Below are 27,364 nucleotides of genomic sequence, written 5' to 3'. Positions count from 1 at the left end.
AGGTTTACTGAGTTTCTCTTCTTAGCTACACTTCTCTCAGCAACAACATAAAAATATCATGATAAAGTAAAATTAACATTATTGCCCCTATGGGAAAAACTGTCTTTCCTAATTCCTCTCTGAGGTTTGAAGCAAACAGATCTTTGGAACTTCCAGTAGCTGGCAGAGACTCAAAATGTGTTTTCTTTTTACTGAGCTTCTAAATATAATTCAGCTCTAAAGCTTCATGTAATTAACAGCGAAACAGATCACTGCCAACCGTAGGACATATCCTTGACCCATTGTCCTTGGGAGGGTTTACATTTTGTGTAACTGCTACCTCACAACTAGAGGCAAGATGTTTGTATAATTATAGCTACATAACTATTTGGAGCTACTATTTAAGAGCCACAGGAGACAGACAGAGAACTGATTTAACTGCTGAAAACAATAAAATGAATTAAAAGCCGTTCTGACTATTTTCAGCATGTTTACAACGAGCACTGATTATGTAAAAGAGCATTGATAATGGAACAATCGATCAGCTGATTATTGATTTCCATCAGATGCAACGGGGTGACCTCTCCTCCCTCTCTCTCTCTCTCTCACACACACACACACACACACACACACACACACACACACACACACATAACAAAACACACACACACACATTCAAGCTCAATCACACACAAATCAGTGGGCTGCCGGGCCAGAGTCCAGCATTTCAAACAAACAGCCATTGAACACCAATGAGGTCATGGATTCAAAGCCAGGCAAAGAGCTTCAACCACTTGTCGGCCCAGTACAAACCCAGTCTGGGAAAGAATAAAAACACCCACTGACAAATTTGGTGACTGAGTGAAAGGACAGGGGAAGATTTGTTGTGGATACGTTCGGGCTTAAAGTGGAGCTGTACAGGAAAAGACACATAGCAACCTCTGCCAAGATCATTACAAACATTTGTTTTTGGACTCCTTTGAACTGTTTTATATGGATTCCTGCTTCGCTTCATGGCTGCTGTTTGCCAGTTAAACACTGAGTAGTCGTTCCACAGTCACAGCAGTGCACAGAGCTGGGATTTTCCCAAACAAAAAGCTGATCTGCATCCACCAATCTGGGGCTAAGGGGAATAGCTGAGCACCGTTAAGCACTAACTAAAGCTTCCAGGCAGCTACTCTCCCCATTCACCTCTCTGTTACTACAGAAATGCCTTGGGAACACAAAACAACCCACCTTTGTGTTTTGATGGTCTACATCACATCCATGGTGTTGGGTAAGTGGCCTGCTCGCAAAGGAGGTATTTTCTACTGCATATCACTTTTTTGTAGTATTTCTCATGCAGTAGTTTCTAACATGCAGTCAAAGTTTTGACAGAGCTTTGTTGTGACACAGTCAAGTCAAGGATTGGCTTTCACATAGAAAATGGCTTTTCTATAACAAGGCTGTAATATTTTACTGGCCTTCCTGTTTTGTTTCTTCAAAAACAGTCAATTAACTCTGTTTATAGAAAAAAACATCAGTGCTATAAATGAGAATCAATCTCTCACTTCCACCTAATGTATCAGCCGCACACAGTCTGATTTGCTGCTCAGTGGTGAAACAAGTACTCAGATCGTTTACTCAAGTAAAAGTACCAGGACAACAATTTAAAAATATCCATCAAAAGTAAAAGTCCTGCATTCAAAGTCCAACTTAGATAAAATTATATAAGTTTTATCAGATAAATGTACTTGAAGTATCAATAGTGAAAGTACTGGTTCTGTTGAAAACTGTCCCCTGTGACTAATATATTTTATGTGTAAAACTATTACTTTGTTAATACAGATGCATCAGTGTGTATGCACCATGTTACTGTTGCAGCTTGTTGGGCTGGAGCTCATTTTAACCTCTACATATTTTATATAAAGTCAGGTAGTTCAGTCAAGTGGTTCACAACCCAGGCTCAGAGGACCAGAAAAAGATGACTGAGATCAGCGAGAGGAGTTTAGAGAGGATATCAGTCCTAGGTGGAACTGCAAGGAACTTTTAAGCTTATGTTTATGTTAAATCATAATCTTAAAAGTAACTTCTAACTCCACCTGTCAGATAAATGTGGTGGAGTAAAAAGACAGATGTTCACTGTAATAATAATTGTTACATTAACTGTTGAAGTGTATACATTTGAAATTGTATTTTAAAGATATAAAGAGAGTTTTGCAGATTATTCTTTTGATGTTACATTTTGTTGTGTCGTCATCATCATCATCATCATCATCATCATCACGGTGTCATATACACAACACATTTTTCACAGCTTTTATTTTGTGTTTTACTGTTTGATCTCATCATGTGACTAAAGGCATATAATGACGCATGAGACAGTCAGACCCAGTCATGGTGAAACTTGTCCATCTAATCGATCAGGTGTCGATGAGAGGCACAGAGACGATGAGTGCGCTGACCTCAACAACACCACATGGCTGGAGTACCGACAGCTGAGGGTCAAACTGCAGGTCCAGTACCTGCTGCTGACCAGGAGAAACATGGACTGTGCACAAATGTTCAGCCAGGAGTCTCTCACCGAGCAGCCCTCCTACTTCAACACCTCCCGCCCAACCAAAGTCATCATCCACGGTTACAGGTGAGAGGAGGAGTCCCGAAGTCCATGAAAACCTTTTTTCCTCAATCAAATGGTGATTTCACTGCCTTTTCACCATCTAAACCATGTCAGACCAGGTTTACATCAAAAACCACATATCATTTTGTCAAATCCTGACTAGATTAACACAGAAGATAAACACAGTTTCAGTTTTGTAAAGCCTTTATTTTGTTTGTTTAAAAAAAAAAAAAAAAAAAAAAAAACACAAACCAGGCCACACTGGACCAGGTTTCAGGTTTATTCTATTTGAGAAAATAAACTATATTAAGGCTTTAGCTAGGCTCTCTAACAGTGATGGATATGTGGTGTGAAAAATGGAGTACTGTTCTGTGAACGATCGTCTATGTGGAGATAATGAAGACCCCCCCAAAATAAACTAAAAATAATCACCAGTTACTGTAAAACACATATCTGCGTCATTATCAGTCTACAGACAATAATACTAATCTTGCTGGCCTAAAAAGGCATGAAAAGAGGAACTAGTAGAGAATTAGTGTGAAAGAAAAATTAACAGCTGACAAATTATTTCCCTTTTTTCTCCCTCTGCCTCCTCCTGCTGCCCTTCCCACAACTACTCTATTTACCAAATCCACCCACCATCCACAACCCCACCCCACCCCCCCTTGCAGAGCCCTGGGCAGTAAACCATCCTGGGTGAAGGAGCTGGCCCGGGCCCTGCTCAGGGCACAGGATGCCAACGTGCTGGTGGTGGATTGGGTCTATGGCGCTTCCTTCGCCTACAACCTGGTGGTGGAGAACTACAAGGAGGTAGCTGTGCAGATCTCGGTCCTCATCAACCAGCTGCAGGTGAGAAACAGGCTAGAGAGCTGTTTCAGGGATTCTACTTTGCTTTTTCAAATTACTGGAAGATTCAAGAGAAATTTAGTAGCCAAGCCAAACAACCTAGATCAAGTTGTTTGGAATATTTTCAGGGTAGATTAGAAACTGATTAATGGATTGATTTTAATGGATTCTTGTTTCATAGCAATAGTTTTGCTGCTTCTGCTGCTATAACTGTGAATGTTACTGTAAGCTACAGTGGCTACTTAAAGCAAAAGTGGGCAACAACAAGGCCCAAGATGTGCACAGTGCCCCAAGTCTATTTTGTGTCATCTGGTTTGTGATGATTGTGATTAATTGCAATTGTGTTAAAATCTAGTTTGTGTAAATACATAAGTTGTGTTTAAAAAGATTCATATTTGAAAATAAATGTATTTCCTCAAATTAAAACAAAATACTTGCGTCCAAAGAGTATTCCAGGGTAGGAGGAACAGGTGGATCTTCAGCTAATACAAATTGCAGTCTTAACTTTAACTTTGCTCTAAAACAAAAGACAAACAAAGACCCACCCTAACACACAGTAAACTCATAGTTCCACAGAAAGACTTTGAGATGAATGGAAACATGACTAAGACATGTGACTGTCTGATCTAACAGGAACATGGATGCAAACTGGAGTCCTTCCACTTCATCGGGATCAGTCTCGGGGCGCACGTCGCTGGTTTTGTGGGGACTCTCTTCGAGGGGAAGATCGGAAGAATCACAGGTGGGTCTGGATCATGTCCATGTGACATGAGAGTGTTGTCTTCTCTGAGGATTGATCAGTTCTCACAAAGTCAAGTGAAACTGGAAACACTGTTCTTGCAGATCTCAGTGCTGGTTCACTTGTGCTCTACTTAGATTTGAAGAATTGGCTGACATTACTAGATAAATGATAAAACTACAAGGAGGAACCTTTAAAACATTGGTTCCCACAAAGTTATTGCAAGTGGGCTGACAAATTATTTGCAAAACAGTACAGTGTATATATCATTTTGCAAATAATAAAAAATGCCTTTAAATTTTTTTTAAATGAAATAATCTTGAAAATAGGCATTTCAAAAATTAAGGCCTTTCACTGTGATAAGCCAATGCTAGGAACTTGTATGTTGTTGTATACTTGTTGTCTATCTCGGTCTAAAGGATTACAGCTATGGCAACCAGTGGAGTATCAAAATGAATAGCTGGTTAGCAACAGGAGGAGTTAAAAGGGGAGAGAGTCAAGAGACAGATGGTGAATCGATGATCTCTCCTCTTCCAACAAAAAAGACAAATTGAGCTTCCCCTGCTTTCAGTTCAATCCTGTATAGACAAAGTAGAATAGCTATTATTAAAATGTTGTTTTGAGGCATTATTTGGCCTCCATATTGTTACGGGTTTAAATGAGGGCCACCAAAATTTTTGATCTTTTCAAGTGGGCCATGAGTTGGAAAAGACTGGGGACCACTGCTCTAAAATATTGTTGATAAATGGTAGCAGGTGTTGTTATTCTGTTGCTACGTCTAAAGAAAAAAGTGAGAACAACAACAGACGACACCATGAAGGTCTCCACAGCTCGGAAGTCTCTCTCAGAGCCTGTGAGTGTCTGTCGGTGCGACCTTGGAAGATTAGCGGGGCTCTTCAAAGGACAACGGCACTTTGATAAGAGCCACGCTGAAGCTGTGTGGAGAGGCTCTGTCTCCTCGTCTCCAGAACACACCAGCCAACACAATACACCACTGTTGGCTTATTTATATCAGGTCTTTTTTGTCTGAGAGGGGACACTTATGTAAGTTTGAATGTGCAATTCAGAGGAGCCACAGATGCTGACTGGGAATGGGAACATATGTCATAACGGGATCAAATTTTGGAAAACCTTTACAAATAAAATATATGGTAATAAGATATAAACACTAGTGCACAGAATATATCTTTTAGACATTCTCTTTGTTGCTAGTGAAGGTCAGTAAAACTCTTTTTTTTTTTTTTTTTAGTAGTAGAAAGGAAATGACAGCAAAAGTGGAACAAGGTGGTGCAAGTCATCACACAGCAAGACGTTTCTCTATTTTAGAATATATATATATATATATATATATATATATATATATATATAACTTTACTGCAACTTTCCTTGTCTTTCAATATTTCCCCTTCTCTTGCAGCTGCCGCAGCTGCCGTGCATCTCTTTATTCTCACAAAGTGCTGTTCAGTGCTTCAAACTTTACACCGTGGTTGTGGTCCATCAGCAAATACTGCCTCAGCCACAGAAGCTTTATTAAAGGTCAAATCTGAATAAAAATGAAACCGGAACCAAAAACAAGGTTCCTGAAATAAGAATGCCACCAAAGTTCCCATGTCAAGACAGGAACTTGCTTGGACTTTGTATTGAAACATAAAAGCAATGAAATACATCACACCACTGTTTACTTTAAGGTCACAATTCAAGTTTTTCAAAATTGAAAGAAAGTCAGCTCGACAAAAGATTTTTGACTGCCAAAGAAAAAAATCCCCCTAAATGATCATGTCCTTTACATGTAGTGATGTCCACATAATCATTTTGTTCCCAAACATCAGTTTCTTCTTTCAAACGGAGTTTTCTTTGTCCTTGTCACCCAGGCCTCGACCCTGCAGGACCCATGTTCAAAGGAGCCGACACCTTTGACCGTCTGGACCCATCTGACGCTCAGTTTGTCGATGCCATCCACACAGACTCTGACTGTGAGACAGCTTTAACTTACCATAAAGCCTTAATATGCTAATTTCCTTTTATTACCACCATGCTGCTAGAAGCTGAGTTTGCACAGTGCGTACTGTTCTTGTCTACAATGTGTGCTGCTGTTGTCTACAACAGAGGCCTCGGAGAGAATATTTTTACCTCCATGTGAGAAACAGCATTTGATATAATAAATGATCCTCTTATTAATGGACGTTGTAAACAAGTTGAAGTGGAACAGTAATACCCAGCAGTGGAGTGTAACTACATTTATTCAAGTACTGTACTAAAATGTACTTTAAGTGCATTACAAATTTGAGGTAGGCCTACATATACTTTAGTCTTTTCTTCTCACTTAGCTACAGTTATTTACCTGCTTTAGTTACTTATATTTTTGCATACAAAACATGATGATGATGTAATATCATTTGTTACAAATGAATAATACAACAATAGATACAAGTACAGCTGAGACAACTAGTCAACCAATTAGAGTTACTTGGTTTAGAGATAATTAATTGGAAACTATTTTAATAATCTTAAACATTTCATGCTTCCAGCTGCTTTTGCTTTTAATCATTTTAATTTGAATTAATTTTTAATACCTTTGAGGTTTGGACTGTTGATCTGGCTAATCCAAGCATTTTTAAAGCTTCACTTTGGACTCTGGGTAATTGTGCCAGCATTTCTTAGCCAACTCTTGTCAGAATTTTTACAAACCAAACAATCAGTGGATTAATTGAGAAAATAATCAGCAGATTAATCCATAATCATGATAGATACAACTGTTAAAACTGTTAAAAATTTGCTCCATCTCTACCAGGCACAACACTAAAATCCTCCTTTTACATTAACTGCTGTGTAACTGACAGTTTGCTGACCTTATAACACCAGTGTTAAGCCACTGTCACACTGGGCTTTGGCATGTCACAAATAAAATATTCAGTAGTTTTACCACAAAAGTAAAACAAGCAGTGAACACATCTCACTGTATGTGCTCCACCATCTCGGTCAGGTCACGACCACAGATGTTTTTAAAGCAACTGAAAATTCCCTGTGCAAATATCCTGAATCCAGCAAAAGTGTAATCTCCCTTTAATCAGTCCATCCAATTAATGTTCCATTAATATTCTGAAGAGCTGGTTGAATGTCTTTGTGTGTTGAACAGGGGTTTTGTGGTTGACAGGAAGCATGTAATGGTGGGTGAACATACAGCACTAAAACTAAACTGAGTTCATAAACATTGATTTTACTTTCCAAATAACTGTGGTTTTTGTTTAAGGGTGTTACTAAATGTTGACAGTATTCATGAGGTTTTCTTCTGCATCAGATTTTGGCATCTCCATCCCTGTCGGTCATGTGGACTTCTTTCTGAACGGAGGGAAGGACCAGACTGGATGTGCCCGCTCCAGGTTTGCCTCAAGTAAGTTCACTAAAAAAATTAAAATTACTAAAATAAATGGAGGAAAACAGCAAGACAGCAGCTGTGTTTGTAGCTTTTAAATCTGGCCCCAGCTACTTGCTTTTTCATGTAGGAGTCATAATTAAAATGCAAATTATACATGAAGAGATTGAACCCAGTTTAACATCTGGACAGATTTTTTAAATTGACTATAATTTTGAGAGGGATACTCTCCAGACCTCTGGCTCCCTTAGTGTGTCTGTGTGTTGTCAGTTCTCATCTACTTTCCAGTGTATGGTTATGTGATATGTGACCACATGAGGGCGCTGCACGTCTACATGAGCGCGCTGAATGGCTCCTGCCCCTTGAAGGGGATCCCATGCTTCAGCTACGAGGACTTCCTGAGGGGAGACTGTGTGGACTGTGATGTCTTCAAGGGGACATGTCCAACTATAGGTAACACCAATACTACTTAAATGATTTGCTTCTGACGTAAATTTTAATTATTATTTCATGCATTTCGGTAATATTTATGTAGTATCTGCTTTTTTGAAGTGCACTCAGTCAGTTTACACAGTTTGCTTCTGCTTATCCAACTCCCACAGATATTACAATTATTTATGGAGTTTTCAGAAAGGAAAAGTTTGACTGGATTGTATTTTGGAAACCACAATTTGATAGAATGATTTTCCAAAACTTTAAATTAATTTTGTGAAATTAATCTAATTTATTTACTAGCTTTTGCAGAACTTAGTCTTTGTTATATATGAAATATTGTATAATGTATATTAAATTATAAAGTAATATAAAAATGATCTGACACTTTTTTTTTTTTCTCTCCTAGAAGTACAAAAGTAGGCAGCATAAGTTTATTTGACACATTATTCTAACAGAAAACAAAAACTGGAGATTTCTAAAAATATTGAAGGCTTCCCATTGACAGTGTTTTAAATCTGGAAGAGTTATTTTAAACAGAGAGGTAAATGATTAATTAATTTATTTATTTAATATATTTATCTTTTATTCTGAGCGCAAAACAAAATAAACAATTCCCCACATGTTTTTAAAGCCTGGAGTTCAGGCTAGTGTCAGAAAAGATTTCCCTCTCAGCAGCAGTGACAGTAGCTGTAGCTCCAACACTGACAGTAACGGTCAGTATGTAAGACCTTATGTATTGTTTATTGCTGAGGTCAGAGTGGTGGTTTGGGTTATTTGAGGGATTGAATCAGCATTATTAATAACGGATCCGTTCTTTACAGTCATAGATGAAAGATGTAGACACTGCAGGTACAGCGGCAGTAATCAGTGTTTCCTCCAGGGTGCAGAGGGATGACAAACATCCATCCATGAAAGAATAAAAGTCTAAACTGGGCGGCCTGTTTCATTCTCTGTAATGTCTCAGTATCACCAGTAGATACAGCGTCAGGCTGCACTCATGCAGCAGCTCGGGTCTCGTCACACGGCAGCTTCTGGCAGCCTCTTATCACCGCGACCCCTGATACACCCACACACACTGATACAGTGACACGGTTCATGTACATGGAGCCCGTTTTGATTTGTGACGTACATATAGGAGGCCAACAGTATGACTCCCTTGATTGTGTGTGTGTTTCAGGTTTATCAGAGAACAGTGGGATAGCTACGTCTACAGTTCCCCAAGAGCAGAAGCTATTCCTCCTCACGACTTCTTCACCACCGTTTTGCAGTGAGTGTGTGACAGAGAGAAACTGTCTCTGGATGGCAGGGACAGGACTTTACTGCCTTCATCATGAGGGGATCATGACTGTTAATGGGATCAGACTGTGATCAGATGTTTAGTGAAGGTTTATGTTTGAAGACGGCTAATTCTTTTTTTTTTTTTTTTGTGCCCTACTTTCATGCCAACAATCAAAAGAGTCAAAAGACAACTGTGTGTTGTAAGTTAGACGGTGTTAATGTACAGTACATGTAGACTCCATGTCTCCCTCTGTGTTGTTGTTCCTCTGCTCAGCTCATCACATCCTGCTGGAGCTGAACGTTTCTCCCCTGGATAAAAGCGCTGAGGTGGAGGTGACGCTGAGGACTGAGAACAGGGGAACAGAGCAGAGGCTCAGGCTGTAGGTCCCAAATCTCTAACACCACATCTCATTTCATTTTTCTGGGAAGGTCACTACAATCCAGGAAGATAACAAGGCTGTGACTGATTTAATAGTTTTTGTCAGACATGATGTTTTCAGGTTGTCTGTCCTTACAGAGTCTGTCCATCCCATTCTCATGGACATGATATCTCAGTAACTCCTTGAGAGAATTTAGATTTTGGTGCTCGAAGGTCAAAGGTCAAGGTCACTGTGACCTCTCAGAACACATTTTTGACCATAACTGATGGTCAAAAACACAAATTATAATTCATTCACTAATTATAACATAATTTAACTCAAATGTCTCTATGGATAAAATGAAGTGATGACCATTTATATCCAAATTGTCAAAGGTCAACTTCACTGTGACAACATAACAGTCTGGCCATTAACTCAGGAGGGGCAGACTGGGACCATGTTTCCTGCACTTTAGTTGGTTGGCAGAGGAAAACAACCATTAGGCAAGAATTACAGTTGATCCAAATCTGCCAGCCTGCACATTATCGAAGCATCTATCAGTCAATTGATAGAAAGTTAATCAACCGCTATTTTAAAAATCAATTTTAAGTCATTTTTTTCAAACAAAAAGCAAGAATGTTAATCATCTTAGTGTTTTGGTCTGTTGTTCAAACATGAGGCATTTGTCATTATTTTCTGACATTACATAAACCAAAGAATAAATGGATTAATCCCGAAGTGAATCGATTATGAAAATAATCGTTAGTTACAGCACTACAAAATGTATCCTCCGCCACAAAAATCTGACTTTTAAAAATGTCTGCATATAGTGTGTTTACATGCGGTGTACAAAGAGAGAGAGGACGTCATGGGAATCAACATGTAAAATAGGTTAGAGAACAAAGGTTCAATTAAGGTTTTCTTTAATCTTCATTGTGACTCATTACAACATGTACAACAAAATCGAAACCCAAAATGTTTTTGGTTTTGTTTTTGTTTTTTTCCAGAAAAGGTGAGTGGGCAGCTTCTATTTTAAGAGGACAGGGGCTGTATGTTCCACTGTAGAGACCTGGACAGGTGCAAGAGTGACTAAATAAATCTCTACATTTTGTGGCTGCTTATATTCTTGTCATATTAGATTTAAAAAATAGGGCAAACATGTCAGAGAGATACAAGACACAACAAAAAACGTTATAGAGAACTCTGTATTTATGATCCACCTTGTTGATTCATAAAGAGTGAGGGCGGAGATGCAGCAGTCAGTCTGTTGTAGTCATATTTATTCCAAGTAATAAACACAGAAGGCAATAACTGTCCTCCGTGATGAATGTTGGTTGTGTGTGTCTGTCTTGTTTTGTTTGGTTATGGCATTACTTACATACACGCTGTGTGTATGAATGTGTTTCAGTCAGACGTCTACGACAGTGTACAGGACAGTGCTGGGTCATCCTGCAGCTCTGTGCAAGATCAACTCCATCGAGCTGAAGAACACCGGCACTCGCTTCTACAGACAGGGAGACATCCACTTCAAGTCAGTCTGTGTGTCAGAGTTCCTCTCTCTCAGGTACGGACAGGACTGTGGTGACAGAACACACACACACACACACACACACAGTACTGTACAAGCTTCCACACCTCCTCCTGGTAGAGTTTATCCATCTGTGTCCTCAAAGTCATTTACAGATGTGGGAATCCAAACGGCTTCCAGGCCCGTTTCTGTGGAGCCGCCACATAAGCAGTAGATCAGAGACAGGTCCTGGTTTGGGTTCTTGTCTGCAGTGCTGACATTCAGTTCCATAGAAAAATATCTAAGAGCTGTTTTACCTGAAACCAGTATTTTTAGAAATGTGTTTTTAGGCATAAAAATTCAGAAACTGAACCAAAATATTTTTTTAATCTCTCCAGAAGAAAACCAAACGCTTCATAATAAGGAAAAACACAGCTACTGTCTGTCGTTAGCTGTGGCATGATGTTGGCCCTGAATGACAAAATGAAGCAAACGTAGTTGCCTCAGTCATAAACAGCTAACACGCTAGCAACAAAAAGAGGCTAGACCATTGATTATGGCTATATTGATAAGGTGTGTACATCTGTCAATAAGTCACTAGAAATCGCTGAAATAACCAAGATATTGTTCTGCATGTTGGATGTAATCTAAGGTTACATAACATAATTTGTCCACCATAGAGCATTGACAGGTTCATTTCATAACTGTGGATAACATGACTGCAACATGACTGGTTTGATTATAGATGTGGGCCTATGTTGCATGTCACCCCGCTTCTATTGTCTTTTATCAGTAGAAAAAAAAGCTAAAATGCCAAAAAATAATCATCTAAAAATAAGGGGAGGGGAAAAACAATAAAAGAAATAGAGGCTCCACCTGAACCACTTTGATCCAGTATCATATAGTTTGACATTTTCTCTAAACCTTCTTATCCACTATTTTCTTTACTCTTTAAAAGGTTTAATATATAAACAGCATTTATAGTGAGTGTGCGTTTGTTTGTGTTTCAGGCGGGAGGAGCCTCTGTGTGTGAACAACGTCAGTGTCAGACGAGGAGCTCCGTGGGCTCATGACTTTGTGCAAGTGTGTGGCACCTTCTGAAGAAAGAAAGAGCTGTGCTCAAAAAGACACTGAAATAACCTGCACCCCATCACATCTGCACCGCAGTCACCTGTGGACACCAACATGAAGTCATTGTCATAGTTTCACCACCTTGTTTGATTTTTAATAAAAAAAGAAACATGATCAGAGAGTTAAATCTCAGTGGATGGAGCCGAAGAACCATGTTTTAGTCTGCATTCACTCTACTACTAACTGTTAAAATGCAGTGTAGTCGTACTATTGTTTGGTTAATCCACTGAGTTTACACCATGATCATAAACAGTGAAAAAAGTTGATTTACATCGTCATTTCTTATCGTTTTTTGTTATTTATGTTTGCCTTGTCCCTTATTCCTCTGAAAAATGTTTTTGCCTGTTTGATCTAGTCTAACTCATGACCTCTGTTCCACGAGACCAGATTCTCTTGTATTTTTAGGGATATTAGCAATAAACAGAAATAATTGGTGACTGTGCTTTGGTGTTTCCTGTCCATATTTTGATGTTCAAGCCTTTTTCTGTGACAAAAATGAGAAAAATTAAGCTGGAAAAGGACTAAATGGAAGAATCTATGTGTGTAGAGTAGTGTAAACAAAGATGTGGGCAGGCAGGGATGGACAGAAACAAAGTACATTCACTTGAGTACTGTGCTTAAGTACATTTTTGAAGTACATGTACTTTTCTTGATTATTATTTTTTGGAAACTTATGACTTTTACTCCACTACACTTAAAGACAAATACTGTATTTGGACTCAACAATATCTATGAAGTACTCGTTACTTTGAAGCAGAGCTTTTAGTATGTGAAGTGAATTATTTTATTTTGAAAAATAGACCACACACTGTGTTCATCACAGGAGAAAAACCATCACAGCCAACTCCTACACTGTGAGTCATGTTATGTTTGTTTCATTTTTGAACAGCTCAGTTTGAACTTGTCAGGGCCCTAACGATGGCGACGGTAGATAAACCTAAAGCAGAGGATTCTTTACCAGAGCACCATGACCTTATCTAAGGTCCATGTTTGAAATTTCAGAAGCAAAGATTCCTTTTGTTTTAAATGTTTGCTGTGTTAACCACGACCAAAATCTACTGTCCGCCTTGAGAAAGCATGTCGAGGTATGTAATGTTTATTTCATTTCAGATAAACTTTGAAACTGACAGCTTGTAGTGGTTTCTGTTTTAAAGCTACGGTTGGTCAAATCTTTTATGGCCATTTCTACAGACCTTGTATCATCTTCTACAAGCTTTTTATGCTACAGGTTCAACAGACAGTCAGTTCATTCAGTAGGTTGTTTCAGACTCATTAGGTTTTGTAAATGTGGAACAATACAACAATGCGATGACATAAAAAAAATGTACTTTTGAATACTTGAGTATTTTTAAAATTGAGTACTCCAGTAGTTTAACTCAAGTAAAAATTTGACTGAACAACCTTCACTTGTATTGGAGTAATATTTGACAGGGAGTATCTAGTCTTTGACTCAAGGAGTTAGGAGGTAGGTTATGTAGGTGATTTGCTCAGTTGCTACAGAAATCCATTAAAAAACAAATGTGCTTTTGGATCGCTTGCACTGCAATGGAAGGCAAACAATGTCCACAAAAAATGAATTCCCAAAAAAAGTCAAGGCACAATGTTTCATCAAGGTCATCAAAAAGCCTTTATTATGATGTGTGGTTGATGTGTGTTGGTCTTGTTTTTATCATGGAGCCACATTAATAGTAATTGCTCCCTGGGCACAAATAAAGTTTCTTGAATTTAATTGAACTGAATTGAATTTTGTACCTCGACAAAGCTCTCTGCCTTGACTTTTTGGGGGTATTCCATAAATAATTTAGAGTATAATCAGGATGATATGAGCTCGGTGAAAAGTGGAAGTATTGAAGACAGTCACAGAAAACACACAACATTTTTCACTGCACACACAGAGCTTTATGGAGAAATCTTGGCCCCATGAAAATACTTTTCTTCATTTTAGTCCCATCTCTCTATTTTGAAAGTCAAAAACAGACAAGTAATGCAATTCACAGTATACACATGTGTATTAAATAGTTACAAAAACGTAGGAAAAAAAACAAAAAAAAAACATGGTCTACCGGCATCTGATATATCACCAAAGAAGTAGTAAGAGGTTGTCCTTCAGATGAATTTGGCGTTATCCTCTGAAAATCTTAGATTGCATATATTTCTGACACTTAACAAGTCATAATGAATAAACTAAACATGCCCAACAAAACATGAAAGTGAAATAAAGAAAATCTAAGCCGCCAACATCAAGATTCTGTGCCAAAAATGTTTATACAGGGGCCTGGAAAGTCCTTGAGAAGTATGCAAATGTTAATATTTCACAGATCTTAAAAGAATGATGCAGGTCTTCCCCTTTTAACTTGTACAACATATCAATTTATACCATGTGATTTATTTTTATGAATTAATTTCTGACCAAATTCATCTAAATGAGTCAGATCTAGAAAAAGCACATGTGGTTAAATCAATACTCTTGGTGATGCTGATTATAAGTGATGTGAAACAAACATTAAATCATGTGAAGTCAAGTCCAAATCAAACGATCATCGTTCCAACATCAAATATGAATGAGATGAAAAACAAATTCATCTGTTTCAGAAAAATAAAATCAGTTTTCATAACATGAAACAACATTTCGGACGTTTAACATGCTGGTAAGTGACAAAGTGAAGGGCGTCTCTGCTTCCTGTCTCAGTGCCAGTTCAGATGATGGTGTAATTATGATTTTAATTGGCTGATTGTTGACATGTTTATTACATGTTGGATACAGTATCTAAAAGTCAATATGTCCACTGAGGTTTCTCTCTTATAACAGCTACAGAAACACAGCCTGTACCAACTACTGGCTGCTCTTTGAACATTTTATTGATTTTCTCATTTGTTCAATTATAATTTTTCATTTAAATGGTAAAATATCCAGAAGTTTCACATAAACTGAATAGATATTGTGAAACCTCCTCAGACTTAAAGGCAGATTTCAGAGCCTATATGCTGCTTCAGAGCTTTAACATCATGACGAGAAAACATTTGTTATTTTTGAGCAGCAAACTGGCCCGTTAAAAAAATCAATATGACGATAAATATGAGCCCCAGATATTGATTGTTGGTTTTTGTATCACTCAAACTGTAATTTGAGGAGCGAGAAGGAAGAGCACACGTTGCTCAGGACTGAAGATGTGAAGTAAGGTGATAACAGGGACAGAGGGCGAGGAGGAGGAGGAGGAGGAGGAGGAGGAGGGGGAGGAGACAGTGTCATGACAAGTGACATGTGACACATTCATACTGCTATACTGTAAATAACATGGTGTTTCCAGGAGAGACTGTTCTCACAGTTTGGGAGTGTCGGTGGGAGCCAGCGGCGCTCTGACCCTCTTAAATCGGGGTGGTAGATCCCCGTCACCATCACCTCCTGCAGAGTCAACATCAAAGCTTCAGTTAGGTGGTGTATGGTGGAGGGAGTACTCTGATTGGTCCTGTGAGACTTTGTCCACAGCGTGTCAATACAACTGCACATATACAGATATAATTAACCTCAAAATGAAACAATAATTCAACTATATCAAACGCTCACACTAGGAAATACACAATAATACTGTAAATACTGTTAATGCAAGTTACAATACGAACAAACACAGTGTGTTCCAGGGTTGGAGGTCAGTTAACCTGATGCTAAGCTACATGCTACCATCTGGTCTAGTGATTCTAGTTACACATGTTAAAAGACTGTATTTACAATGAAGGCACAAATAGAAACTTACACATTACCTCATGCACAGAGCCTCCTATACCTATATCTAACTGAACTAGCAGACAAACCAAAGGAGCCGATAAACCTATTAATAATCAAAGAAGCTGATTAGCTCCTGATGTACTCATGTACATGCTGAATCTATGTCAACTGCAAACCTTCTTAACATCAACTGAAACTGCAGTATTAAAACTAGAATTTGACACATTTTTGGCCTCAAATCTCTATAAGGATTCGAGTTTATTTCCACTGGTTGATATATAAGTAATGATGAACATGTACTTTATGATTGTAGATTTTGTTATGTTTAGAGACAGTTTGTCTGCCTTGAACCATTCTGCTCAAGCAGAGTTGGCTTCTATTAGAGAAACTATACCGAACAAAAATATATAAACAAAGCTTTTTTACTTTTGTTTTTGTTTCATTTTTTTGTGAGTTGAAAAAAAAGATTTAAGTTTTTTTTCTATACATACAGAGTTTGTGAAGAACATTTAAGACAAGCTCTTAAAAGTTCTTCACAAATGTATTTAAATCCATGTTAGTGAGCTGATAATCGTCCGCCTGACAGGTGTGGCATATCAAGAGGCTGATGACACAGCATCATTACTGCACGCTCTCAAAAACAACTTTGGAGACGACTTATGAATGTGATGTGACCCTTCTTTTAATGGGCAACAGCTCTGGTGGACATTCAGCTTGTCAGATGCACACTACCTCAAAATGTGCAACATCTCTGAAGTTGTTCTGTGTGATAAAACTGCACATTTAAAAGTGGCCTTTTATTAAGACCAACCCAAAGCACATCTGTGCAATAATGATGCTGTGTAATCAGCATCTGGATATGCCACATCTGTCAGGTGGATGATGAGAAGTGCTCACTAACATGGATTTAAACACAGTGTAAAAGAAATAAACCCTGTGTGTGTTTGTGTTATTTCAACTCGTGAAACATGGTGTTGCATTTAAATTTTTGTTCAATATATGTTGGACACATATGGGAATTATTATTTTTATAAGTAAGAAATAAAAGCAGCCCAAGAATGCACTCATGGGCCAAACCACACTATAAATGCACTGTGAGAATGGTGCATCAGCAGTTTTCTATTACAGATATAATTCTCTATCCGTATACTTGCTGAAAAACCATAGAAAACTATATTTCTGCAGTTTACAGAATAATTCTAGATAGGTAAATTAACAGCTTAAAAAAAAAAGTTAATAGCTGTTAATGCTAATGTTAGCTGTGTAGCAATAGTAAAACTTACAAATAGCCCAGCAAAGTTTTTAATGTGCAGATTTGCACTGAATAAAATTACACAAAATAATTGGTACACACACACACACACACACACACTGAGCATGGGGTGTTTTGCTTCCCTGAGGTTTCTACAGCCTCCTGATTACTGCCTGCTTTGCCCTGCTGATAACTCAGCTTCATCTGAGGCGGCTGTTTGTCCTCACTCAACAATCTCCGCTCTGCTAAGCTTGGTACAGTAAGAACCCAAACACTAAATATCAACTCTGAACTTCCTGTTTATACATAATAAATCTGTTCCACGTGCGTGGGAGTGTTGAATGTTGGTGTAACATGGCCACTTCCTCTTTAATTCTGAGGGACTGATGCTATTGCTGGTCACCAACACACAACGACCCAGAATTGCAGGGAATAGCACAAATATCTCTGTGTAAAGGTTCTGGATTCCTGTTTTGCAGGTTGGGTACATCTGTTGTCGTCTTGTGCAGATCAGCGACTGCTTGTCCACAAGGTCTGAGTTGTTGGCCCCAGACCTAGATTTGACCTAACTGCTCCACAGCCGCCCTGCAACCCAAACCTGACACTGAATCCCACTATCCAGCTATGAAACGTGATCCTCTACCTGCGATTGGGCGAGGGCTGCTTTTGGGATGGTAGGGGGGCAGGCGGGGTCGAGGCAGCGTGATGACCACATAAGCAGACAGATAGCCAAGTGGTTTGCACAGTGGATTAATAGCATGGTACTGAATTTTCTGGGCATCCCATCATACTCTAAGCTCTAATCCTGATCAGATAAGGACACAGCTGCTGCCCGGTTGACCTCACCGCTGCTCTGTCACCAGTCACAGTGTTGAACCACACACACACACACACACACGAAATACAGCCACACACAAGACCTGATCAGCTGTCTGACACCAAGATGAGCCCACTCTGCACTCATTTGCTGTTAAACTGTTTTCACTGTGCAGATCTCTTTTATCTGAGTGGACCGATTTAACTCTGCTACTGCACCAAACATGACCGTCAGCTGGTGAGTGGCAGAGCTAAAGCAAACACTAATGCAGAGCAGCTGGCACACAGGGGAATTTTAATCTTAAAGTATTGTTTGGAAAAAAAAATAATAATAATCCAAATCTCCTCAAAGCTGAGGAAGGCCAGCAGCAAAGTGTTCCACATCATGTCATGTCAATCTATAGCAAGAAATAGTCTCCTAAACAAAATCATTAAATCAAAACTCTGATTGATTTTTAAAAAAGAACAATATGTGCGTTTTTTTTTTAATGCAAAAGACCAAGCAGCCACAGCAGCAGATCCTCACAAGATATAGTAAATCAGAGCAAAAGAGCCATAAAACAAAATCTCTCAGCATGACAGCAAAGGTTTTCTTATCTTACTAGGGCTGGACAATAATTCATTATTATTGTATATTCATAATATTATATCATCATTTTACAAACTGTCCAAATGGTTAGTTGCAGGCAAAATGAGTTATTGAGGTTTATGTTTTACACAGTCCACAGTTTACTACATCAATTTAACAATAAAGAAAACAGTCTCATCACATCTTACCAGCTGTTATGTAAGATGAGATTTGGATCCTCATCAGCTGATGAGGTTTGCGCAGTTGTCATGGAAAAGTAGATGCTCAAATCTCCTTTTTATTTTTTGACAAATGTATTTGCTGATGAAGATCATATGATACGATCATAATATCAGAGCAAGCTACTAAATGGATTTTGTGTTCAAATTGTTTTCTCAACTACTGTTTCCAGGGTCAAGACTGAACTTTAAACCTCATCAGTTTGATTGTTTTATGTGAGGTTGTGTCCAGTGGTGGAAGAAGTACTAAGTACCTTTAAAAGCAGTAAAACAACAATGTAAAAATACTCCATTAGTATTTTTACTCCAGTAAAAGTCCTGCATTTAAAAACATAAATTACAATAAAGAGATATTATAGTACTTATTATGTAAAAGTGTCTTTACATACATGTATTGTATATTGGGTCGTTTAATCTATAATAATGTATCATATTTTTTAAGATGATGATATGTTTGTATGTTATATCTAAATCTGCAACGTAACTAGTAAGTACAACTGTCAAATAAATGTAGTGGAGGAGAAGGCACATTATTTCTCCAAGAAATGTAGCCGAAGTGGAAATACTCAAAATGTCAAGTACCATTCTTGAATAAATGTACCTGTAAACTTCCACTATTGTCACTGCAATATCATCATAAATCTGTAAATCAGTATTGGAGAAATATTAATATTAATGCTATACTGGTTTCAGCCTTATCGTCCAGCCCTATATCTCACTACAAAGCCAGGTTAGTAAGAACTGTGCACTGCAAGCCATCCATGCACACACACCGCCCCCACACCACTCTCCACCCAGGTGAGGTACTTACATGTAGCTTAAGTGGTGACCCAGTGTGTTAGCTCCAGCACCCTGCCCCTCTACCTCAAATAATCCCTCTCACTGCCATAATCCATTAAGGAGCCCGCCACATCAGCAAAGTCCTCCAGGACCAGGCTGGTGGAGTCCTCACCAGTGGGCAGTTCCGGGTCTGACGCCCAGGGGTGCTGATAACGGCCATGCTGGGAGGCCTGGGGTTCATCCAGGTGGGTCTCCCTTGGTCCTTGCAGGTATGGTTGAAGAGGCTGAGACTCGGCTGGATCGGACTTCTCACAGACTGGTGCCTGGTCTTCATCTTGCTGCTCAGTTTGTTGCTCCCTGACGATGCCACCATCACTGCAGCTGCCACCCTCGCTGCTCTGCGATGAGGGCGCCAGCACGTGGTAGAGGCTGGGCAGGCGGATGTCCAACAGTACGCCACTCTTTATGTAGAGCTTGTTGTTGAGATTGTAGAGCTTCTCCGCAATGTCGTAGCCCAGCATGACGGAGAAGAGGCGGGCGATGTAGCGATCCTTTGATATCAGCATGTAAAGGCGTCGGCGACGCCATGAGATGTAGTGGGAGTCTTCTTCTGCTGTTAGGGTCACCTGGGGGTGTAAGAATGAAACACCAGATTATTATTAAGTATTAAAGTTATAATAACTGTTTTTTGCCACATTATTCGCTATTCAAAGTCCTTTTTGTGTCCACTTGAGTCCAATATTCACTTTCTTTTAGCTCTGTTTTTGGTCTCTACCATCTCCTGCCTCTTTAGCTGCTAAATGCTCCACTATGTTCTCCAGCTACTTGCTAACTGTGGCTGCTGTTAAGTGCTGAGCAGGTAACCATAAAAGCCAAGAGGAGTTGCAGATTCGGGTTATAATTCTCTGTAGGCCTGTCATGTGATATGTTGTTATCAAGTGGCAACCCACTATGACATCACCCATTGCTTTGTGAACAGCTGTTTTGAAGCTTCGAGTGTATAATTTGGCCGTTGCCATCTTGGTTTTTCGAAACCAGGAGAAACCATATTTGGAGGAGAAGGTGGAGCTGAGGAGGAGTGAGGGGTGGAGCTGACCTGCTCTGTCCTCTCTATCCTGATTGTCAGACAGGTCGCTGTGTGTGGTACAGTCTGTCAATCACTCAGTAGCCCCGCCCTAATGCATACCATGCTTTATTGTCTGTTTTCCTCTAAATGGACCATAATTTAAAAAATGAACATCATATTGCATTGAAGAACACTTGAAAATAGAAATGGAGACCATAAACTCTTTAGGAAAATGTTTACTGATAATGAATCAAGTGAGAAGTAGGGAGATTTTTCCATTGACTTCAATACAATCTGACTTCTTTTTACAACCAGTGGAGTCATTAGATAGAACGCAGCTTTAAGACACTTTTCAGATCTGGAGTTAACGTCCATTTTTATACACAGTCTATGTTTGTTATTGGACGAAATAATAATCAAAGCCACTTTAAAGTTACTTTGTGAAGGCACAGACCAACGCAGTTTGGATCAGTGTTTTTATAGGTGGGTCCCATTTTGTTTGCATTGTGTATATACACGAGGACAATTTCCCTGATTGACAGTTGGTGGCAGTAACTTGCAGGAAAACATAGCAGTGTACCAAAGACAAGCTAGCTAAACATGGATGTAAACATTGGTACAGATATTTTAGAAAACAACTTTGCAGACGTTTTATGAGGCGAAATAGGCATCATCAAGGAATAACACTGAATGTGAATATAACTCCACATGAAATTCATTTAAAGGAAACACACAGAACATAAAGATGAATTGCTAATGTGGCAGCCCTACGTCTATCTGTACACCTTACTGAGCCCTGAAACCCTGTTCAGTCAAACCCTGAATGTCCATGTGACCTCCTGGCCCTGTTTCTACTTTAACTGAACAAATCTAAGGCAACAGGATACGTGAAAGACAAGAGGACAACTGCTTTCCCCTGTTCAGCTTATCAGTCAAATGTTGAGTCCGATAGAAGGCAAAGAAAGACAACCTGATATCCACGTCTGGTTTCTCCTTCCAGCTCCTTCAGTGACAGCACTTAAACATAACTCAACATTTTCCTGCCACACTCAAACCTCACATCCACTTCTTGAATTTACTTTGTCAAAACACAGAAATGACACCAGTGTCCCCTGAAATTATCTGCACGTTGAGGCCCCCGTACAGTACCTGGAACTTCCCCTCCTCGTTTGGTCTGAGAGACTCCCACTCTGGAGAGTCGAGGAACTGGTGGCGATGGATGTAATGCAGGAACTGGCCCTCCAAAGACACATTGATCCTGAGACAGAGAGAGAGGGAGAGATATAAAGTTAAAAAGAGAGACAGGGATTAGGAAGTGATAATGAGAGCTGGGGGTCACTTTCCAGGGTCAGACCTAGACACTGGAGTTAAATGTTTGTATATGTCTCTGTTAGGGCAGCTATGGTTGGACTTTTTCTGATAAATTAATGATACCAAGTTTCCTCTTTTGTCTCTCTACACACAGAAATAATAGTTGAGGACATGAAGACGTTCCTCCTTCAGAGGGAAGCTTTATTTAAAAGAGCTTCTAGCTTCCGCAGAGTGAGATAATCCAGCACACTCAACATTAGGACCTCGTTGGATTACGTCACAAGTTTCTGTCAAAGTTTGTTTTATCCTTACTTCAGTGTGAGTTGAATGTAGTCAAATCTGAGCTGCAAATGATCTGCTTCATATCAATCACCTGACATCCACAGAGAAATGAAAGAGTCTCCTCCAGGAAGAGAGCTGCTCTCCTCCAAACTCTGTCACGTCCCAGTCTTTCTTATTCCCTCAGTACAGCAGCTGGCACTTACATAGGGTCAGAAAGTTAAAGTTTAATCAACATCCAAATGCCAGTCACTATAAACTAATTAAGAATTTTAAAATACAGATGTAGAGAATCATAAATAGGCGACAAGTCTAAATAACACTTGAATTCTGTTTTGGCAAATGTTCATTTGCCTGTTTCACTTTAGAGACTTCTATTGTGACAGTTTAAAACAAGTCTTTATTAGACTTTATTATACTCTTCACAAAAATGGGGCGGTGGTGCAGTGGTTGGCAGTGTTGCCTCACAGCAGGAAGGTTCTGAGTTCGAACCCTGGGCCTGTGTAGAGTTTGCATGTTCTCCCCATGTCTGCGTGCCTCCCACGTGCACATTAGGTTAATTGGCGACTCTAAATTAAGTGTAGGTGTGACTGTGAGTGTGAATGGTTGTTTGTCTCTACATGTCAGCCCTGTGATGGACTGGCGACCTGCCCAGGGCGTACCCCACCCTCGCCCAATGTCAGCTGGGATTGGCTCCAGCCCCCTCCCCATGACCCTGTATAGATAAGCTGTATAGAAAATGGATGGATGGACAACAATGGGTGTTAATTAGCAGCTATGCTGCTGTGTATTGTGGTATGAATTACACTGCCAGGAAGAGGAATTTCCACCAGGGAGTCACATGCTAGAAATGTCACTGTACTGTCAGTACTGTACATTGTGGCACATTTTTTATGGCCAAAAGTATGCAGACACCTCTTTCTTTTGGTCTTGGGCCCCTCAGTTCTATTTATGGGGGAATCATCATGCTATAGCACATTATTATTTTTGACCTTTTATATTACTTTAGATTTTAGATTTACTTTAGATTTACTTTAGATTTACTTTAGATTTTAGAGACCAAAACTAATCACACTGCTAAAAGTTCATTTTTGGACTTCAGTGAAAAATAAAAGTAAAGATCTCTCACTTTAACTCCCACTTACATATTTCACAATAAAAACAATTTCTCAAACTTCTCCTGAAGATCTAAGATGTTTCTCAAGTTAGTTAATACCCTTGATGACTGCAGTACAGAAACAGAGCTTGGTACAATATGGCAGATGTAGGGTCTGTCTATATTTCTGATTGGCTATTCCTTCTCTGGGCATACAGGTGGTCAATCATGTGATCACTTAAGCGTTGTTGTATTTTACAGACAGAAGGGTGATAAATATGAATCCAGGTTTTTCATAAATATGAAAACGTAAGTTTAGTAAATCACAGAAACACTAATCTTTAAATCTGAAAAGTATTTGTACACTCTGTTAAATAAAGATAATGTAACAACATAAAATGACAAACACAACTAATACACCACCACTTTAGAAATGTGAAAAAAGCAGCTTTTTGTTCATTTGTTAATTGTTCCAAATTTGGCTCGTACACCGAGAGCTGTCGAAACTGTGTCCAACATTTAACTCACGGTAAGAGGAGCAGTCAGCGTCCACTCTCCTGTCCTAAGGACAGAGATATCATTTAACCAGCTGGCACTCTGCAGGAGGACGGTACACTGGTGAGTCACAGACAAAAATACTCTGTTTACAACATTTCTCTTGTGTAGGCTCCAGGACTGTGAGATCTAATAAAGCTCTACTTTGAGGATGTTTGGATGAAGAGGACACATTTCCTGTAACAGCTACATGCTGCCAACAGCCTGGAAGACTCAAAAATAGAAATCCAGTTCAGGAGAAGCCAGTTAAACTTGGAGATTTCAAAAATAATGAGTGTTTGGGTTTTTATATTACTACAAAATGCATTATAACATCAAATAAAAAACAATATATACACATATACCTGCGGTGCAAATGAGTGAGCACTTTCTGGTTCAGTCTTAAATTCTGTGACACTAAGCTCTGCCATAACAAACTATTAGCTTAGAAACATCATACAATGTAAATCGGAGTAAAAACTACCTCTAATCTAGCTGTGAACACATACAGCACGTGGACAAATAACATGGACACCTGTAAAACAATGCAAACCATTTAAATCGTAATACAATATTAATACTGCTTTACAGAGTTTGTGATGTTTAGTTTTCGTTCAGACTGTATCAGAGAAATGTTGGTCTGTTTCCATATACTGCTACTTTATACTTACTACTACATTTCAGAGGGAAACTGGGAAAATATGATGTAAAGACTAGACCTTCGTTCAATGTTATGTCCATCCATCCATCCATTATGTACACCACTTATCCATGCAGGGTCATGGGGGGCTTGAGTCAATGCCAGCTGACATATAAACACTAACAAACATTCACGTATAACAGCACTCTGAAAGGGGCCTTCTCACCCTGCTGCAGTGATGTAGAAGTGTACGTGTCAGTACACTGTGACATCACTAATGGGTATGGTACTTTAACTTAAAGTGGCTATGATCAATATTGTCATATTAACGATTGATGACATTACTGTATCCAATGTGAGAGTTGTCACCCACAGATAATTATCCCCTGACAAAGCAAAGCATTTCAGGATCTTTATGATCATTGTCTTGGTTTTCTATCTCCAGCTTCACTGTTTGGTTCACTGCCACCACTCCCACAGCGGCTGCAGCAAGAAGCTCTACAAACCAGCTCAGCAGCAGGCTAACAGACACAGTTAGCAACCAGCTGGTGAACATTTAGCAGCTAAAGATGCAGATGGCAGAGCTCAAAACCAGAGCTAAAGGACAGTAAAAATCACACCCAGATACATCGAGGGGCCATGAACACAACTCTAAATGAATGCTACTGCTGGATTAAATAAATAACAGTTTGCTAACTTGTTAGCCATTTAATTTTAAAAGGTGATGATTCTAAACATGAGATGTTGTGTTCACAGCTTGTTTCCACTGCCTCCAAATGGCAAAACAGAAGTTATTGCAGATTTAAGGAAAAGTTTCAGTGAGGAGTTGTTCTCGTAACAAGGCATCTTTACATCATGATGTTGCCACTGTTTCTTGAGTGTGTTGGTTGTATTCTATGGAGACAGCCAGTGGTGCTGGTTTGCATCATGTTGTACAGGTGTGTAGATGTTCACACACATGCCCAAACACACACACACACACACACACACACTCCCCACCTCCCAGATAGCAGGAAGGAGAGCTGGTTGATGGGCGTCTTGCCCTCCACAGCGTACATCTCTCCTGCCTTCAGCTCCACCACCTTATTCTCAAAAGCACTTGCTATCTCCTTGAACACCCGGACAGGCACGCCCAGCGGCAGGTAGACGGCCTGGTAGAGGGAGGTCAGCTCCTCGCTGCGTAAGCCCTCCTGGTGCAGCCGGTACAGGAGGTGGCAGATTTGAACAAAGCAGGCCAGCAGCTGAAGCAGGTTCCAGGTGAAGACATCCAGGCCGCACATCGTCAGCCAGCCCCACACGGTCAGGCACAGGAAGGCTGGGGTCAGGAAGCCAAAGATGAAGAGGCACCCATAGGCCCCACTGCCTCCCATGTAGCCCAGGAACAGCATGCTGTTGCCCAAATGGTACATGGCTCCCTCTGTGTTGTTGCTCCAGCCATCGCACAGAGGGGCAAACAACAAGTTGTCCAGCAGAGTCGAGTTGTCTGAGCTCATGTTTGAAACTCTTCAAGTGACTTCAAGTGAGACTTTTGATGCACAAAACAAACAGAACCGAAAAGACTTCTTACCCAGTGAACCTTGGTGCTATTTCTGTCCCATGTACAGTTTCAACTCTCACAGCTTGATCAACAATAAACAGCTGATACCGACCAAAAATGTCAGAAGCAAATGCTTGTTCCCTTGGCGTGCAGTGGAAAATTCTTCAATGTGAAGAAGCTCTATATATTTGTTACAGAAACACAGCTGGAATGGCTTTCTTCTTTTTCTCCTCTCATTATGTGTCCCTCTGGCTTTCTCGCCCTGCCTCGTCCCCCCTCAGCGTCTTCCTGTCGTCTCTCTTGCTGTGCTCTTCTATTTCTCTCACCCACCAGCCTGCAATGTGGAAGCAACAGCTGGAAGAGAGGGGTTGGGGGGGGGGGGGGGGTCGATGGAGCCCTAGAAGGATAACCATGTTTGGAATTGAAACCCAAGGAGGAAAGAGTGGTGGACGGAAAGCAGGCCTGCTACTTAACATAACAGAAAGAGAGAGAGAGAGAGAGAGAGAGAGAGAGAGAGGCAGGAAACAAGAGGGAGGAGAGGGACTATAACAAATATCTCAAAGAGGCTCACACAGTGTCACACACATTTTTTGAAAAGTTCCTCAAGAGCAGCAACACAGTTCTTCCTTCAGCCAAACTTCACACGTCCAGTTTACCACCAGGAGACGGGCTCTGCTGGTGCATATTTAGAGACACTGAAATGAGTAGGATGACAGCACAGGTCAGATTTCAGGTATGAACACCCACCAATACCACCGATGGCTCAGATACCCGGCCGTCCTCTCAGCCTGGAGAACTCCCAGCTCACAGGGACAAGCCCATCCCAAGCCCATCCATTAGAAATCTATCCTCTCTGCTTTGCTTTTCCTTTTTTTATTAGTGCAATAACATAAACAGACAATATAATAATAGAATACACACTGTCAGAATACAAAATCAAGCTAAATGGTGGCTCTATTCAGAGGCCAGTATTTACACAAGAACCAGTACTTTTCCTGTAACAATTATAAGTTGGCAGATTCAGGAAACATTCAAGGGAAAAATATTGTATGAGCTGTGATATGTGTCAGTTTTTCATAAATCATGAAATATTCCAGTATGCAGGGGATGAAAAAGTTGAAACTAACTCTGTCACACAAGCAAAAGAAGGCAAGACGTGTTTTTAACAGTCTTCAGTTTTTATTTTAGGTTGCTTTATTATTGAAGATGTGAATGCATACATTTTGTGAATCTGTTTTCTTCACTTACTCTTTTCTTTTCTAATCTGTATTATGGA

General features: G+C 39.7%; 2 protein-coding genes across 4 annotated transcripts; one reads left to right on the top strand and one right to left on the bottom strand.

Annotated features, from left to right (window-relative positions):
* The first annotated feature begins 783 nt into the window (after positions 1-783).
* On the top strand, positions 784-12,688 carry pla1a (phospholipase A1 member A). 2 transcript variants are annotated; one of them, XM_071481761.1, is made up of 11 exons: positions 784-1,255; positions 2,386-2,602; positions 3,250-3,427; positions 4,058-4,166; positions 6,035-6,136; positions 7,462-7,554; positions 7,825-7,989; positions 9,149-9,238; positions 9,524-9,629; positions 11,017-11,172; positions 12,126-12,688. In XM_071481761.1, the coding sequence occupies exons 1-11, from the start codon at positions 1,189-1,191 to the stop codon at positions 12,214-12,216; spliced, it is 1,374 nt and encodes a 457-aa protein (XP_071337862.1). In that variant the 5' UTR covers positions 784-1,188; the 3' UTR covers positions 12,217-12,688. The 2 variants fall into 2 exon arrangements, with proteins under 2 accessions (XP_071337862.1, XP_071337853.1); XM_071481752.1 differs by having other exon boundaries at positions 795-1,255; positions 7,807-7,989.
* A 1,434-nt stretch (positions 12,689-14,122) lies between these two features.
* Positions 14,123-26,410, bottom strand: popdc2 (popeye domain cAMP effector 2). 2 transcript variants are annotated; one of them, XM_071481780.1, is made up of 4 exons: positions 25,551-26,410; positions 21,841-21,949; positions 19,798-20,251; positions 14,123-15,649 (listed from the first exon to the last, which is right to left on the bottom strand). In XM_071481780.1, the coding sequence occupies exons 1-4, from the start codon at positions 26,042-26,044 to the stop codon at positions 15,567-15,569; spliced, it is 1,140 nt and encodes a 379-aa protein (XP_071337881.1). In that variant the 5' UTR covers positions 26,045-26,410; the 3' UTR covers positions 14,123-15,566. The 2 variants fall into 2 exon arrangements, with proteins under 2 accessions (XP_071337881.1, XP_071337871.1); XM_071481770.1 differs by having other exon boundaries at positions 19,657-20,251; positions 25,551-26,385.
* Positions 26,411-27,364: the final 954 nt, after the last annotated feature.

Source organism: Trachinotus anak, unplaced genomic scaffold (genome assembly GCF_046630095.1).
Source record: "Trachinotus anak isolate AG129_WGS33_773 ecotype Australia unplaced genomic scaffold, CSIRO_AGI_Tana_v1 ptg000001l, whole genome shotgun sequence".
Lineage (NCBI taxonomy): Eukaryota > Metazoa > Chordata > Actinopteri > Carangiformes > Carangidae > Trachinotus > Trachinotus anak.
The sequence above is the reverse complement of the archived record's forward strand: the minus strand, read 5'-3'. Positions and strand labels throughout refer to the sequence as shown.